General features: G+C 50.0%; 7 protein-coding genes across 7 annotated transcripts; 4 read left to right on the top strand and 3 right to left on the bottom strand.

The window, feature by feature from the left end:
* Nucleotides 1–92: 92 nt before the first annotated feature.
* On the top strand, nucleotides 93–1,993 carry ASPSYDRAFT_78657 (S-adenosylmethionine-dependent methyltransferase; the record flags this gene model as incomplete). The annotated part of the gene is made up of 4 exons (XM_040850963.1): nucleotides 93–226; nucleotides 278–603; nucleotides 671–976; nucleotides 1,070–1,993. The coding sequence occupies exons 2-4, from the start codon at nucleotides 328–330 to the stop codon at nucleotides 1,991–1,993; spliced, it is 1,506 nt and encodes a 501-aa protein (XP_040702442.1). The 5' UTR covers nucleotides 93–226; nucleotides 278–327.
* A 419-nt stretch (nucleotides 1,994–2,412) lies between these two features.
* ASPSYDRAFT_57901 (40S ribosomal protein uS19) lies at nucleotides 2,413–3,246 on the bottom strand (the record flags this gene model as incomplete). Its single annotated transcript, XM_040849450.1, has 4 exons — nucleotides 2,413–2,482; nucleotides 2,546–2,900; nucleotides 3,143–3,161; nucleotides 3,229–3,246. The coding sequence occupies 4 exons, from the start codon at nucleotides 3,244–3,246 to the stop codon at nucleotides 2,413–2,415; spliced, it is 462 nt and encodes a 153-aa protein (XP_040702441.1).
* Nucleotides 3,247–3,524: 278 nt separating this feature from the next.
* aspf8 (ribosomal protein P2) lies at nucleotides 3,525–4,386 on the bottom strand. Its single transcript, XM_040846956.1, has 3 exons — nucleotides 4,290–4,386; nucleotides 4,054–4,218; nucleotides 3,525–3,991 (listed from the first exon to the last, which is right to left on the bottom strand). The coding sequence occupies exons 2-3, from the start codon at nucleotides 4,210–4,212 to the stop codon at nucleotides 3,824–3,826; spliced, it is 327 nt and encodes a 108-aa protein (XP_040702440.1). The 5' UTR covers nucleotides 4,213–4,218; nucleotides 4,290–4,386; the 3' UTR covers nucleotides 3,525–3,823.
* A 432-nt stretch (nucleotides 4,387–4,818) lies between these two features.
* Nucleotides 4,819–5,873, top strand: ASPSYDRAFT_31289 (uncharacterized protein; the record flags this gene model as incomplete). The annotated part of the gene is made up of 2 exons (XM_040844860.1): nucleotides 4,819–4,824; nucleotides 4,875–5,873. 2 exons carry the CDS (start codon nucleotides 4,819–4,821, stop codon nucleotides 5,871–5,873), a joined length of 1,005 nt encoding a protein of 334 aa, XP_040702439.1.
* Nucleotides 5,874–6,523: 650 nt separating this feature from the next.
* On the top strand, nucleotides 6,524–8,079 carry ASPSYDRAFT_45017 (ATP-dependent (S)-NAD(P)H-hydrate dehydratase). The gene is made up of 6 exons (XM_040846955.1): nucleotides 6,524–6,571; nucleotides 6,643–6,682; nucleotides 6,733–6,779; nucleotides 6,838–6,848; nucleotides 6,906–6,938; nucleotides 6,995–8,079. The coding sequence occupies exons 1-6, from the start codon at nucleotides 6,550–6,552 to the stop codon at nucleotides 7,874–7,876; spliced, it is 1,035 nt and encodes a 344-aa protein (XP_040702438.1). The 5' UTR covers nucleotides 6,524–6,549; the 3' UTR covers nucleotides 7,877–8,079.
* Nucleotides 8,080–9,027: 948 nt separating this feature from the next.
* Nucleotides 9,028–9,507, top strand: ASPSYDRAFT_45016 (putative adhesin). The gene has a single exon (XM_040846954.1). It carries the CDS (start codon nucleotides 9,088–9,090, stop codon nucleotides 9,451–9,453), a length of 366 nt encoding a protein of 121 aa, XP_040702437.1. The 5' UTR covers nucleotides 9,028–9,087; the 3' UTR covers nucleotides 9,454–9,507.
* A 53-nt stretch (nucleotides 9,508–9,560) lies between these two features.
* Nucleotides 9,561–12,746, bottom strand: ASPSYDRAFT_177393 (DNA replication licensing factor MCM7). The gene is made up of 4 exons (XM_040843470.1): nucleotides 12,287–12,746; nucleotides 12,098–12,228; nucleotides 10,129–12,046; nucleotides 9,561–10,066 (listed from the first exon to the last, which is right to left on the bottom strand). The coding sequence occupies exons 1-4, from the start codon at nucleotides 12,599–12,601 to the stop codon at nucleotides 9,998–10,000; spliced, it is 2,433 nt and encodes an 810-aa protein (XP_040702436.1). The 5' UTR covers nucleotides 12,602–12,746; the 3' UTR covers nucleotides 9,561–9,997.
* Between the last annotated feature and the right edge of the window lie 45 nt (nucleotides 12,747–12,791).

The following is a 12,791-nucleotide window of genomic DNA, read 5'->3' as shown; positions in this document are numbered from 1 at the left end:
TGGCCGTAAAGTGAAGTTTGATTCGTAGCAAACAACCTCAATAGTTCTTTCGGGGCGGAGTGGAAAGCACTCTTCACTAACACAATTACTCAGTTTCAAAACACTTTACCGTCACCATCGCCCGCTCCAGCCTTTCGCTCAAAATTTTCAGAGCCGAATTTGCTATATTTTATCCATTGACGCCAATAACAATCCCTTAGTCACTCTTCAGCCTCCCAAGCTCGGCGTACGACCCCCAAAACCTCAAATAGGACCATACAGCTAACATCAAACCTAGAACCAACAATGATCTAAATACCGTCTCTCACACATCGCTACAAATCAACCATGTCTGACTCAACGTCCCAGTTATCTATTCAGACCAAAACAACCCCTGGCTCGGCTCCAAACGGCCAAGGAAGGGGGCTTTTTGCCTCCAGTCACTTTCGCCCTGGTGATGACGTCCTGCACATCCAAAGCCCATTCGTTGCGGTGCTAGACACCCAACGACTTGCAGATACCTGCTCTGGGTGTTTTGGGAAAAGACAACTTGAAGCCAATCCCGATAACAAGATTGTGTTAAAGGCTTGTGCAGGATGCCAGGTCGTCAAGTATTGCGATACGGTACGTAAAGTGCAATTTTCTTAAACATTTTAGAACCATGAAGTTGAAACTCACTCGATATGTATAGACTTGTCAAGCAAAGGATTGGAAACTAGCTCATTCTCGCGAATGTCCTATCTACAAAGACTTGCACCCCAAAATTCTCCCTATCAATGCCAGAGCGATTATGCGTATGGTGCTGCGCCTTGGTGCGAAGAAGAACGCCTATACGCAAGAGGAACTGGACTTGTTTCAGACACTTGAGACTCATATTCGGGACATACGTGAAGGAAACTCGGAGCAGTGGGAACGCATTTCTCTCACCTCGAAGGCTGTCAAACAGTATTCACAAACAGGTATCGAAGAAGAGCTGCTGTCTGCTTTTGGTGCAAAGGTGAGCTCCGTCCGTTCAATCAATTTAACAAGCATGGGGGGCTTTTTTTTTTTTTTTTTAAGTTACATCAGTTCTAATGATTGTCGGTGCCAGTTTGATTTGAACTCATTCAACTTGACAAACGCATTCTACGACCGAGTTGGTCTGTACATACACCCCTACGCAGCCCTGATCAACCACAGCTGCGAATACAATGCTGTTATGGGATTTGACGGCCCAGAACTCTACATCAAAGCCGTTCGCCCCATCGCCAAAGATGAACAAATATTCATATCCTACGTCGACACCACATATCCCAAACGCATCCGGCAGAAAGAGCTAGGCGGGAGATACTTCTTCGCCTGTCAATGTAAGAAGTGCTCCGGCGATGAACCCCCCGAGCCGACTGGCGACGCAGGAGTGGTTTGCGAACGCGCATTTGCCCTGTTGCAATCTGGCAAGGCAGGTGACGATAAACACAGACTGTCGGTCACCTTGCAGGCGCTTATCACATGCGAGCTCCCCAAAACAAAGCAGCCATTCGTCTCTATCTTCGACGAAATAATCGTATCGGATATTTCTGATGGCGCACTCACCCACGCGTTTTTGAACTGTGCGCTGCGGTTTTCACGTATCGACCCCGTGGCTTACCCTTATGAGGGGCATCCTATTCGCGCCGTGCATGCATGGACCTTGGCGAAAGTTACCCTCCAGATCTCGCAGGAATCCCCCGAGCTTACGATGCCAGAATTCGTTAAAGGTGGATGGGAGGATTTTCTTGGAACTGGCGAAGTGAGTCTAGACTATGGGTTGCTTACTTGGACACTGCTGGCGGAGCTCGTTTCGAAGGAAGCGGAATATTGCACCGTTCCTGGGTTTAGGACCATAGTGAAGAAGACTTTTGCGAACGTGCATGAGGAGTTTATGAGACATGGGCTGGATCCGAGAAACATGAGAGACGAGATTAGAGCGCAGTGGAGTAAGCTTGGAAAGCTCATCAGTGGCTATTTCCAGTGCGTGCTCCGTGACAACAGTTGAAGGCGCCATGAAAAGAGGTTATGTCATGGGAACGGTCTGTCAGGCCAAGCCTGGGTCACTGATATCTTGCGAATGCTACGTGGGTAGTTACTGGTCTACTCTCATTCCATAGTCATGGCGAATATTTGAAGAAAATGAGATAATGTTCGTTAAATTAGACCCTCTCTACACTAGAAAGAGCCAGGGCCCTACCTCCCACCTGGTGAGACAGGAGCATAGATTCCCTTGGTGCAGGACTCATGATTTTCATGCCGACAAGACCATTGTATTGAGATGCAAAAGCTGACCCGCACTTGACATACAAGCAGATGAACCCTATTCAAACGCAAATGGTATCCATCCGATCCTCTCGTATTTTGATTTTTGTTCTCCTGTACGCCCAAATCCTCCACGCAACAACCAAGCAAAGCTTTTCTTCTTTACTTGAGGGGAATGAAACGAGAAGAGTGGGTGGCACCAATACCGGGACGACCGTGCTTGACGGGCTTGCTGTAAGGGGGGTTAGCGCGTTGATCCCACTCACTCTCATAACGGGGAACTCGGAATACGTACTAAGAGATAGAGAATTCACCGAGGTAGTGACCAACCATCTCAGGCTTGACTTCAATCTGGTTGAACTCCTTACCGGAGTAGATACCAATGACGGAGCCGATCATCTCGGGGACGACGATCATGTCACGGAGGTGAGTCTTGACGAGGTCGGGCTTCTCGTTGGGCTTAGCCTCCTGCTTGGCCTTGCGAAGCTTCTTGATGAGACCCATGGGCTTGCGCTTCAGACCGCGGTTGAACCGTCTGCGGGCACGAGCGTGAACGACATCACGGAGCTGTTCGGAGGAGAGGTCGAGGAGCTGGTCGAGGTCGATTCCGCGGTAGGTAAACTTGCGGAACTGTCTTCTCTTCTTGATCTCTGTCGAAGGGGAAACCTGTCAGCGCGCTTGTTCTCATAATTTCGTTATTCATTGTGCTGCGTCTGCGAGTTGGCGGATCCCTCTTCCCATTGTCCACATAACAACATTCCCATCATCTCCCTGTAACTAGTTTCGAAATTTCGTTCCAGTTTCGCAACGGTCCATCCAAAAATTCTTCACAGCGCATGTTCACGGGAATTACGGGGAATGAGGGTAGGGTTTGTTTCGAGATGCAACGTACCGGCAGCCTCCTCGGCGTTCTAAAGAAATTTGTTAGTATCCTTTCGAATCATAACATCGGTCCGTCAAGGGCTGGGAAAGACTCACGTATTCGACGTCAGACATTTTGGCGGGTTGTTCCTCTCAAGGTCGCTTCTCGAATGAAACTCGAAAAGCGAAAAGGACGATGGTTGTCGGATGGCGTGTCGCTGTTGAACGTTCGGCGGGCTCACTGTACCGCTTCTGGGTGAGGTGGGCGGAAGGGCTCGTCTAAGCGAAGGGTCAAGCCCTACCACGCTAGCCTCTTTGGGAAAAACAACTTTGAAAATGGAGCCCTGGTCAAGGCTTTCTATTCTGGCCTATCAAGCATTGTTCCAATCGCTTTCAGTTATTAATTTCATAGCAGTCTTGCCGTTTTTATTGGGTCATGGGTTGCATTTACGGGTTATGTACGATTTTCAAGCCGTTCGCTCTACAGTTCAGACGGATTTACTATATGGCACATGTAGGCAATTCGAGGAGGTCAGACGATCTGTATTGGCTACCACTCTTTCGAGCTCACGTATGCATAATTCGTAACAGCATTAGGCAAGCCGCAGATATGCAGGCTTGACTAGCAGTGCTCTTTCCAATATTGAATTTAACAGCCAGAGTCCTGTCCCCCGCGAATATGACACTTTTTGTAAGGAGGCGGTTGATGCGCTTAGTCGAAGAGACCGAAGCCCATGTCCTCGTCGGACTCCTCCTTCTCCTCCTCCTTCTCGGCAGCAGGGGCCTCAGCGGCGGCAGCGCCACCAGCAGCGGGGGCGGCGGCAGCACCACCACCGCCAGAGGGAACGGAAGCGAGCTTGGTGGTACCCTCAGCGATCAACTGCAGAAAAAGTTTGATTAGTCGGCTGGCCAAGTATTTCAAGCGCATCTGTCAAGACGAACCTCGTTGATGTCCTTGCCCTGGAGCTCAGCAATGAGCTTCTCGAGGCGCTCGTCGTCAGCGTCAACACCGACGGAGGAGAGAACCTCCTTAACGTCGGAAGCAGAGGGGCTCTCGTTGCCAGCAAGGCCGAGGAGGAGGTAGGCTGCGAGGTGCTTCATTTTGAACTATATTGAAAACGTGCGATTAGTATCGACAATCCCGGTGACCTTCCAGTGCCAGGGAGGGCAACACATACTGTTTAGTTTGTGTAATGAACAAGAGAATCAATCGATTTAACCGCAAGTTGGGCGGAGACTGAAACGTCGAGTTCGGGTTGAGTTGATGTCGTGGTTGGAAAGGGAAGAAGCGAAAAGTTCAAGATCACCAAATTAGTGGAAAAGTGCGTTGTGGCTAGTGCCCGTGGCTGGCGCCTACTAAGCGAGTGGTGTGGCGCAATACTCACGTGATTGGTCCTTATAGGAAGACAGCATGGTCGACGCTGTCCTTTATCTTTCGTGAACCCGAGACCCAGCCTCGTGTGAATGTCTTGAGGATCACTTGCTAACAGGGGAAATAACCTGGCGGCGTCATCATCCTTTTGCCAGCTCGACATAATCACGATCAGGACGTGAATAGGCTTATCACCTCTCGAGCTACTTCGGTGGTGTCCACTGACGGAGTCATGAAGCTGCCTGTTCGCACCGACCACCGACGGTGAAACTGTTTGCATAAATATCTCATCCTCACCCTCGCTTGATTCAAGGTCGATCAAGAGGTCGACAAAAATGAGTGTAAGGAATCCGATTTCCTAGCCTTTTGATTTGCCACTGACCATGTCCAGTTCCTCGATTCTGTCCTCTCGTCCATCGAGACGGGCAAACCGAATCCGATTCCCACATCCTCTGCCGCGCCATCTCCTTCTGTCTCATCATCGAATTTGAAACCAGAGACTCGCAAGCCGACGCCTACGAGTCGTTCTGCCACTATCGAGCGAAAGAATGGGGTCCCAGCGGGGACAAAACGAAAAGCCGAGGAGCCGCTGCCACGGACTCAGAAGCCTGGGGCACAAATCCCCTCCAGGCCAGCGCCCGGAAAATCAGCAAATACTTCAGCGCTACCCAACCAACGTCCGGCTACCATGACAAAACCCACAAAACCCACAGCAAGCAGTAATGTAGCGACTGCCAGAAAGACGCCGCCAGTCTCATCAAAACCCCCACCAAAGGGTTCCTATGCGGAAATAATGGCAAAGGCAAAAGCTGCGCAACAGAATGCTCCCACTCAGGTGGGGATGTTCAAACATCAATCAGTGCCCAAGGAGAAGCTGAGCAAAATGGAGCGCAAGAAACGGTTTATGGAGGCTCAGGCGAAGGAGAAAGACGCCAAACAAGCAAACCGAGGGGGCTCTTCTTCTGCCACATCTGCAACTAGCAGATTTGGGAATCTAAAGGCTGGTAACAAACAAGGAACTGAGGAACCAACCTACAAGGGCACTGCAAGGCCGCCGCCCTCCCAGCCAGAATACCGTGGCACTGCCAATCTTCCGAGTCGGAATGGCGATCGCCGTGGTCAGTTCAAGGCAAATAAACGATCACGAGTAGACGAGTATCTTGGAACAGATGAAGAAGACGAGGGTGACTACGCGGATGACTATGACGATTACTACTCAGAATCTTCCGACATGGAAGCAGGTCTAGGTGATGTGGAGCAAGAGGAAGCACTAGCGCTGGCTGCAGCCAGACGTGAGGATGAAGCAGACATGCTTGCAGAGGCTGCAGCTAAGAAGGAGAAGATGGAGCGCCGCAAGAAGCTCGCTTCGTTGGCGTCTAAGAGGCACTAACTGCAACTCTTTCTTCGCGGTTACTGACTATTTCAACTTTTTCGTTTCTTATCTTATCGTTATCATTCGATTGTTCAATCTGGAACCGGAGCATCAGCATGGAATACCCGGGGGTTGCATTGCAGAAGTGGCTTTATTTATTACACTTGATATGCCTCTCACCTTCTTGGTTTACTTTGTACGTCTTGGTCTATTTCTTGTTAACATATTATTCTCAAGCATCAGGGAGCGTTAAGGTATTGGTAGATGGGGGGCAACACCGTTCTCCCCGCCAACTTCATGTTTTGCATTGTGGCTGATACGCAGGCGTCATTGTTCATATTACTTAGGTAGATTCGGTGTAGATTCTTGTCTTTATGACCATTCTTTGGGGGTCTAGCACTTCAGCTCTCCTTTTTTATCCAAAAGTTCCCATTTGCGTGGTAGACTATAAACCTTATCTAGTATAGAGCCCTGATTGCATCAGCCCCACCGGGCGCTGACATCACTGGCTCATCAGCTCTCAATCAACATTCCTCACCTTCACCCTCGCGGGGTTTTATCTTTACACAACAATCTTTTCCACTTCCAACATTTTAATCGTATACTTAGAAATTCCGCGGCCATGGACAAGGTTCATCATATTTCAGTGCCTTCGAAGGTGCTATTCAAAAGAGCCCGCAAGATCGTCCCTCCAATGCTGGAGAAATTCCACAAGGGTAAGTGATCGCCTGATCCAGACTCACGCTGTAAGCTCTCAAGACTATATATTAACTGCATGTAATTGCAGGGCAACAGGGTCGGATCGCTGTTATAGGGGGCTCGCTTGAGTATGTCTTCTCTATGGCGCTGGCAGGCGGATGGGGCTGAACCCAACAAGCTACACAGGTGCACCATACTTCTCTGCCATGGCGTCAGCACGACTAGGTATTTAAGCTTATGCTTATCCCGACATTCGATTTTCACTATACTAACTGCACACTAGGATGTGATATGGTACGACTGCGCTATCTTGTTCGGTTTGCGCGTATTAAGCTAATTATTTCAACGTAGAGCCATGTTATTTGCGAGAGCTCAGCTGCTACCGTAAGCTCCTCCAGTCAAGAGTGAACCCTCAAATAGTACTCATACTCAAATTCCAGGTCATCAAATCATATTCCCCAAACCTGATGGTGCATCCGATCTTACCGAGCAGCAACTCGGTTAAGGATCCGAACTCCATTAATGCTTCGAGCTTAGCAAGTCCCATTACCTCAATGCTTTCCAGACTTCATGCGCTTGTTATTGGACCTGGTCTGGGTCGGGATGGAGTTACGCTGCAGGTAGTCAGAGAAGTAATGAAGGAAGCACGGTCCCGCTCAATACCGTTTATCCTGGATGCAGATGGACTTCTTCTGGTTACGGAAGATCCAGACATTGTGAAGGGATACAAGGAATGCATCTTGACTCCCAACGTCAACGAGTTCAGCCGTCTAGCCAAGGCGCTTGGGATTGATGTCCCAAGTCTAGCTCAGATCGCATCTGACGACGGTGGTGGAGACAAGACGAGCCGGGAAGCAGAGGCGTGCGAGAAACTTTCGGAGGCCCTTGGCGGTGTCACCATCGTCCAAAAGGGACCGCACGATGTGATTTCGAATGGAGTTACGAGCATTGTCTCTGATATCAAGGGAGGGCTGAAGCGCAGTGGCGGTCAGGGGGACACTCTCACTGGTTCATTGGGAACACTGATGGGTTGGAGAGCAGCTTACCACAATGCACTGTGGGATTCGGGCGAGCAAGAGAACTCGAAGGAGGCGCAGTCCAAGCAGGAAATCCAAGCAGAGCTGGAATCGGAGAAAAGGATGTCCCCGGCGACGACATTGCTGCTTGTTGCATGGGCAGGCAGTTCTATCACGAGAGAATGCTCTCGTCGGGCTTTCAAAGCAAAGGGAAGGAGCATGCAAGCGAGTGATCTCACCGATGAAGTCCACGACAGTTTCTTGACGCTCATTGGGGAGCCTGAAGGATCCAAGGTGCATCTTTAGAACATAGCTAGTGCGATGGTCTATCTGCGCCTAGTCACAGAGACTACTTATAATCTGACAAGAATTAGCATGTCGGCCGATTCGCAGTGGTTTCTTCTTTTGTAAATTTCCGTCCATTTCCGGGGATTTGTGGTTTAGGAATCCATCATACCCGATTCCCGTAGATATTTGCGCGCAAGTCTTGACTTCACGCGCCAGCTGACAGCGCGGAAACAAATGTACTATTCAAGTCAGATAGATTGGCGTCTCTCCTTCGAACCAATCTGACGCATCCACATCTGCCATGCCAGAGTCTTCCAAGGCTGGAAACCCTGGCCGGGGAGACCTCGTTTTGGAGCTCTTGTTATTTGCCAAGTTCCAAACTCTCCCTCGCCCACATTCCGGGGTTCTCGACACCCCCAGACCTCGTCTCGGCTATGAGGCAAGAATATCTCACCCCGCAGGACCGGTTCAGTGTCCATGCTCCAGAAACGAACAACGATTGGTAGTAAGCAGTTTCCATCCATCGTTCATGATCAGACCACCAATGTTGTCGCTGACGGGCAGTTCGCCTCCAGAGCGGGGAAATCAACCGCAAGAACTCCCTCACCAAGCTACGGCAATCATCCCATTTGTATCTACATTGTCGGGTTGGAACACTTTGTTGGCGTGAAGTGAAGTATCCGAATACTAAATGACAAGCCCATAAATAATTCGCAAAGCAATCCAGGCCGATGTCTAGTCTTGTCGTGACGCAAGATCTCGTATCCAAGCCAGTTCCTCAACCCTGGCATACAGTGGCTTTCTGGTTCAACCGCTGAGAATGCTCACTCGCAATGCAGTCTGCAGCACGCCAGCACATCGAGAGAAACATGTCTCAGCCGCTGGATCCTTCTTTGTCGGTTCCCGGCTTCTCGTGACACGGTGATCCGGCTCATTGGATCGAGCTTCGATCTTGACTTTGCCATGGATTGCTTAGGGCTTGCCGACGGGCTGCTATGGAGGCATACGCTGCACCACATATCGCATACCCCCTCCATCCGGTCATCTTAGCCCGACCAGAGCCAGTTCCAGTTTCAGTTCCAAAAATATATCCGGTCGAGGTATATAAAGGTCTAGGTATTCTGCAAACAGTTCCTCGTCAACACTCTTCAAGCAAAGCTTCTTCAGCCCGACCTCATTCCAACTTGACCAAATTCCAATTAAACCAAGAGCCCCAATAATAAACAATCATGAAGTCCCTCACCCTCCTCAGCACCCTCCTGCTCGCCACAGCCTCCGTGGTGAGCGCAAACCCTCACCCCAGACCGCCCCCCAAGTGCGGAACCTGCAACCCCATCTCCGGCGAGAATCACTGCGACATCACAACCTCGTGCATTAACACCGGAAGCCGTTTCCACTGCGCGTGCCGCGCTGGATACAAGGCGTCGAAGCACAACAACGACATCTCGAAGCAGTTTCGCCTCGCCATGCCGGACTATGAGTTCCTGGTCTTTACACCAGAGTCCACCGAGTGCAACACGCTTTGCGATAACCCGTACGGTGCCAGTTCTCAGCTTTGTGCTGAGGTTCCAATTTATGATAAGTGTACTGTTTGATTTGGATAGAGTGGATGGATATCCAATTGGGGCATGAGGATGGATATGAATTGCTGCTCAAACTGGATTTCGGGTTCAGTAATATATTTGTTCGTTATTGGGCCTTTGTCCCTTGAATAGGACCATTAATGAGAATAAATAATTTTCAGCTATATATAATAGGCGGAAAAGACTCCCTGATGTATATCTTGCTCACTTATCGAGTCGCCCAGAAATCCTATAGTGGGCGCTGATATTCCTGCGGATATGTTTCTAGACTCGCTGGAATTGGGCATATTACATTGCACTGATCAGTTCGGCTATAATGGGTATACCATGTAGTTTTATTATATACCGATCTGACTTGCTGTAGAAGGCAAATGATAACAAATATCCCAGGTCATTTGATAGAACAAAAGAAAGGAAAATAAAAATCAAGATAGCCAACGATACACCGAAACACCGGACCAATTCGACCCGCCTCATGCACTACTCTTTGAAGACCAATATAAATAAGCTAGTAATAACGTAAAGACCCAGAAATTTTAGTAGGGTAGATTTCTCATTACATGTCCATGTCATCCGCATTGTCAAGGAAGACAAGACGCGTTCCGTTGGCGATAACTTGCCAGATCTAAAAAGCAGTATGTCAGCGGGTGATCCGAAGTAATTCCAAGGGGGGGTTAAAAAACTTACGTTAGAGATTTGATATTCCTCAATCGTCGTTGAGAGCTGGTCTTCAGTGAAGCCCTTGGCCAGGACTCTCTCCCGAATCCTCCTTAGGTTGAGCTCGCCATCTTCACCGTCTCCAACGGCAGCAGCACCGCTTTCGTGCATGCTGCGAATAAGGTTGTAGATTTTGGACGTCGGGGTCTGGTCAAGGTGACCCTGGCCGTCGTTGGACAGAGATGCTCTGCTGACCTCGACCAGACGGAGAGCCTCGTCAACGTCTGAAGTTTCGACTTCCTCACTGAACCGAAGTCGGGCAAGGGCTTGGGAGATACGGACAACGCCGAGCAAGGTACGCGGGGTAACGTGAGAGAACTGCTTCTTGTTTGCTTCGTCGCGCTTCTGGCGCTTCCTCATCTGCACATAAGCTCCGACCATGTAGTCAGAGATTCTCGAGGGAACGACGGGTCGGTATGTTCGCGCCTTGGCAATGTACTGGCGGACCTCGTGGGGCGAGAAAATGACACCTGCGTCTTCGTTCTCGGGATGCTTGTTGTGCATGTGGACGTAAGTAACGTGGTTGGCCAGCTCCTCGTCTCCTTCCTGGGAGGGAGTGTCGAGGATGAGGAACATCACGTCGAAACGCGAGAGCAAGGCTGCCGGCAGATTGATATTTTCAACGGGAGATACTCGTGGGTTGTATCGGCCATACAGCGGGTTGGCTGCGGCAAGAATAGAAGTACGAGCATTAAGGGTGGTGGTTATTCCTGCCTTGGAAATGGAGATGGTTTGCTGTTCCATGACTTCGTGGATTGCAGTTCGGTCTCCGTCCTCCATCTTGTCGAATTCATCGATACAGCAAATACCATTATCTGCTAACACGAGAGCTCCTCCCTCGAGTACCATCTCGTCTGTAACAGGGTCACGCATGACTGCGGCTGTGAGACCGACACCACTGCTACCACGACCTGTTGTGTAAACACCTCTCGGTGCGACCTTAGCAATGTACTTTAACAACTGCGATTTGGCAACACCAGGGTCACCCATCAGGCAGATGTTGATATCTCCACGAATATGCATTCCGTCTCCCATTTCTTTCGTAACGCCGCCAATGAGGAGCAGAAGGAGCGCCTTTTTAACGTCCAAATGACCGTAGATTTCAGGGGCGATTGATCGCGCGAGGTATTCATACATATTGCCTGAGTTCTGGTATTTTTCGATCTTGCGAAGGGTTCTGCTGTCCATACCAATGTCGGTATAGGACTTCTTGTGCTGCGTGACATGCTGAGCTTCGAGATAGGTATCTGTGAGTAACCCTGCGCGGATCGCTCTGAAGCCGGTGTACGGTGTCGGAAGGAATATACCGGCAATATCCACCATATCACCGGGGTTGAGCTGCCGCGTAAGCGATCCGGAGCAGTTAACTGTCATGGTTCGTGGGATGTGACCGACAGGCACTTGGTCCGCCATCTCTTGAATCTTGACTTCCTGGAAAGGAATGAACTTGGACGCCCTAGTGGAGAGGAAGAGTTGACCCTTGGTATTGTTTTCCTTGCACTCGGGTGACACGCATTCAGTCATGGGAGTGAACTGTTTCGTTGTCACTGGTTGGAACACCTCGTTTCCGCAGCGGTCACAAGTGTAGGCATTAATTTGGACAGCCGGTTTAACATCTGATACTCGTGTTGTGATGCCGCGGACTGTAATGAGGTTACCGAGATGCTCTGCGCGCACATTCCGCACGGCGAGTGCTTTGGAGGCGCGTTCGCTGCTGGACCCAGAGGGAGTAACAGGCTTGAAATTCAGGGTGTATCGGCGAGTTAGCTCTGCGGGGAACATCGAGGGTGGCAATGCGGCGTCAATATCGGCTTCTGCAGCCATTGTCATGGCCTCGTTGCGTTTTTCGCGCTGTGACATGATCACATCAAGAACATCATCTTTGAACCTGTTGGCAATTCAGCGCAAGACCATTACGTCTATAAATATAACTACTTACGTGATTTCCTTGGTCTCCTTGGGCATAACGGCATCAACTGCCTGAGACATAACCTCAACGTAGCGTTTGGCATTCTTTTGGACCGAATCGCTAAGCTTCAAATCAACTTCTTCGGGCAGCGATCTCTCATACTAGTCCAGGACATCGTTAGACATTGTTTTCGTACGATGGATCGGAAATAGCACCCACAGTAATCAGGTCATCCAGCTCAATCAGAATGTCAGAGCGTTCGCGATCTGCAACGTCCTGTAGCATCTGCATGTACTTGAGCTTTGGCTCCTTGTTCTGGCGCGCTCCTCTGCTCTGCGCTCCACTCTCATCAGCGTCATCCATGAAGTCGTACTCGTCGCTGGTGCCATCTTCGTCAAGGTTTAGGTCCTGGATAGCTTCCGTCGCTGCGGATGCGGAGGCCGATTCCAAGGTTTTGAAGTGTTTGAGGAAATCCTTGAAAGCGTCGAGCTGCCCATTGTAATCAACAGGGGGAGGGTACTGATTCAAAGCCATGATGGAGCGACCGCGACAGGAACAGTTGGTTCAATTGTGTGTCCGGAAGCTCTGCAAGAAGAGGGGCTCAGGTGTTGCGGAAGTTGTAACTTTAAAGAAGGCTGGGCGCCAGACAGATTTCACCAGCAAAGGAGTTGAATTTGCAGCCTGAGGCCTGAAGCACGTCGCGGACGCGAACAACGCGTCGCGG

This window comes from Aspergillus sydowii (genome assembly GCF_001890705.1).
Source record: "Aspergillus sydowii CBS 593.65 unplaced genomic scaffold ASPSYscaffold_5, whole genome shotgun sequence".
In the NCBI taxonomy this organism is placed as follows: Eukaryota; Fungi; Ascomycota; class Eurotiomycetes; order Eurotiales; family Aspergillaceae; genus Aspergillus; species Aspergillus sydowii.
Note: the sequence above shows the minus strand (reverse complement) of the source record. Positions and strands in the feature narration are given on the sequence as shown.

Excerpts from the sequence above, each read along its gene's own strand:
- aspf8 (XM_040846956.1), bottom strand. The coding sequence starts at position 4,212 with ATGAAGCACCTCGCAGCCTACCTCCTCCTCGGCCTTGCTGGCAACGAG. Across the intron at positions 3,992-4,053 it reads AGGGCAAGGACATCAACGAG|TTGATCGCTGAGGGTACCAC; the intron begins GTTCGTCTTGAC and ends CTTTTTCTGCAG.
- ASPSYDRAFT_45017 (XM_040846955.1), top strand. The coding sequence starts at position 6,550 with ATGCTGGAGAAATTCCACAAGG. Across the intron at positions 6,572-6,642 it reads GCTGGAGAAATTCCACAAGG|GGCAACAGGGTCGGATCGCT; the intron begins GTAAGTGATCGC and ends ATGTAATTGCAG. Across the intron at positions 6,683-6,732 it reads GTTATAGGGGGCTCGCTTGA|CTACACAGGTGCACCATACT; the intron begins GTATGTCTTCTC and ends GAACCCAACAAG.
- ASPSYDRAFT_45016 (XM_040846954.1), top strand. The coding sequence starts at position 9,088 with ATGAAGTCCCTCACCCTCCTCAGCACCCTCCTGCTCGCCACAGCCTCC.
- ASPSYDRAFT_177393 (XM_040843470.1), bottom strand. The coding sequence starts at position 12,601 with ATGGCTTTGAATCAGTACCCTCCCCCTGTTGATTACAATGGGCAGCTC. Across the intron at positions 12,229-12,286 it reads AGCTGGATGACCTGATTACT|TATGAGAGATCGCTGCCCGA; the intron begins GTGGGTGCTATT and ends GTCCTGGACTAG. Across the intron at positions 10,067-10,128 it reads AGGAATATCAAATCTCTAAC|ATCTGGCAAGTTATCGCCAA; the intron begins GTAAGTTTTTTA and ends ACTGCTTTTTAG.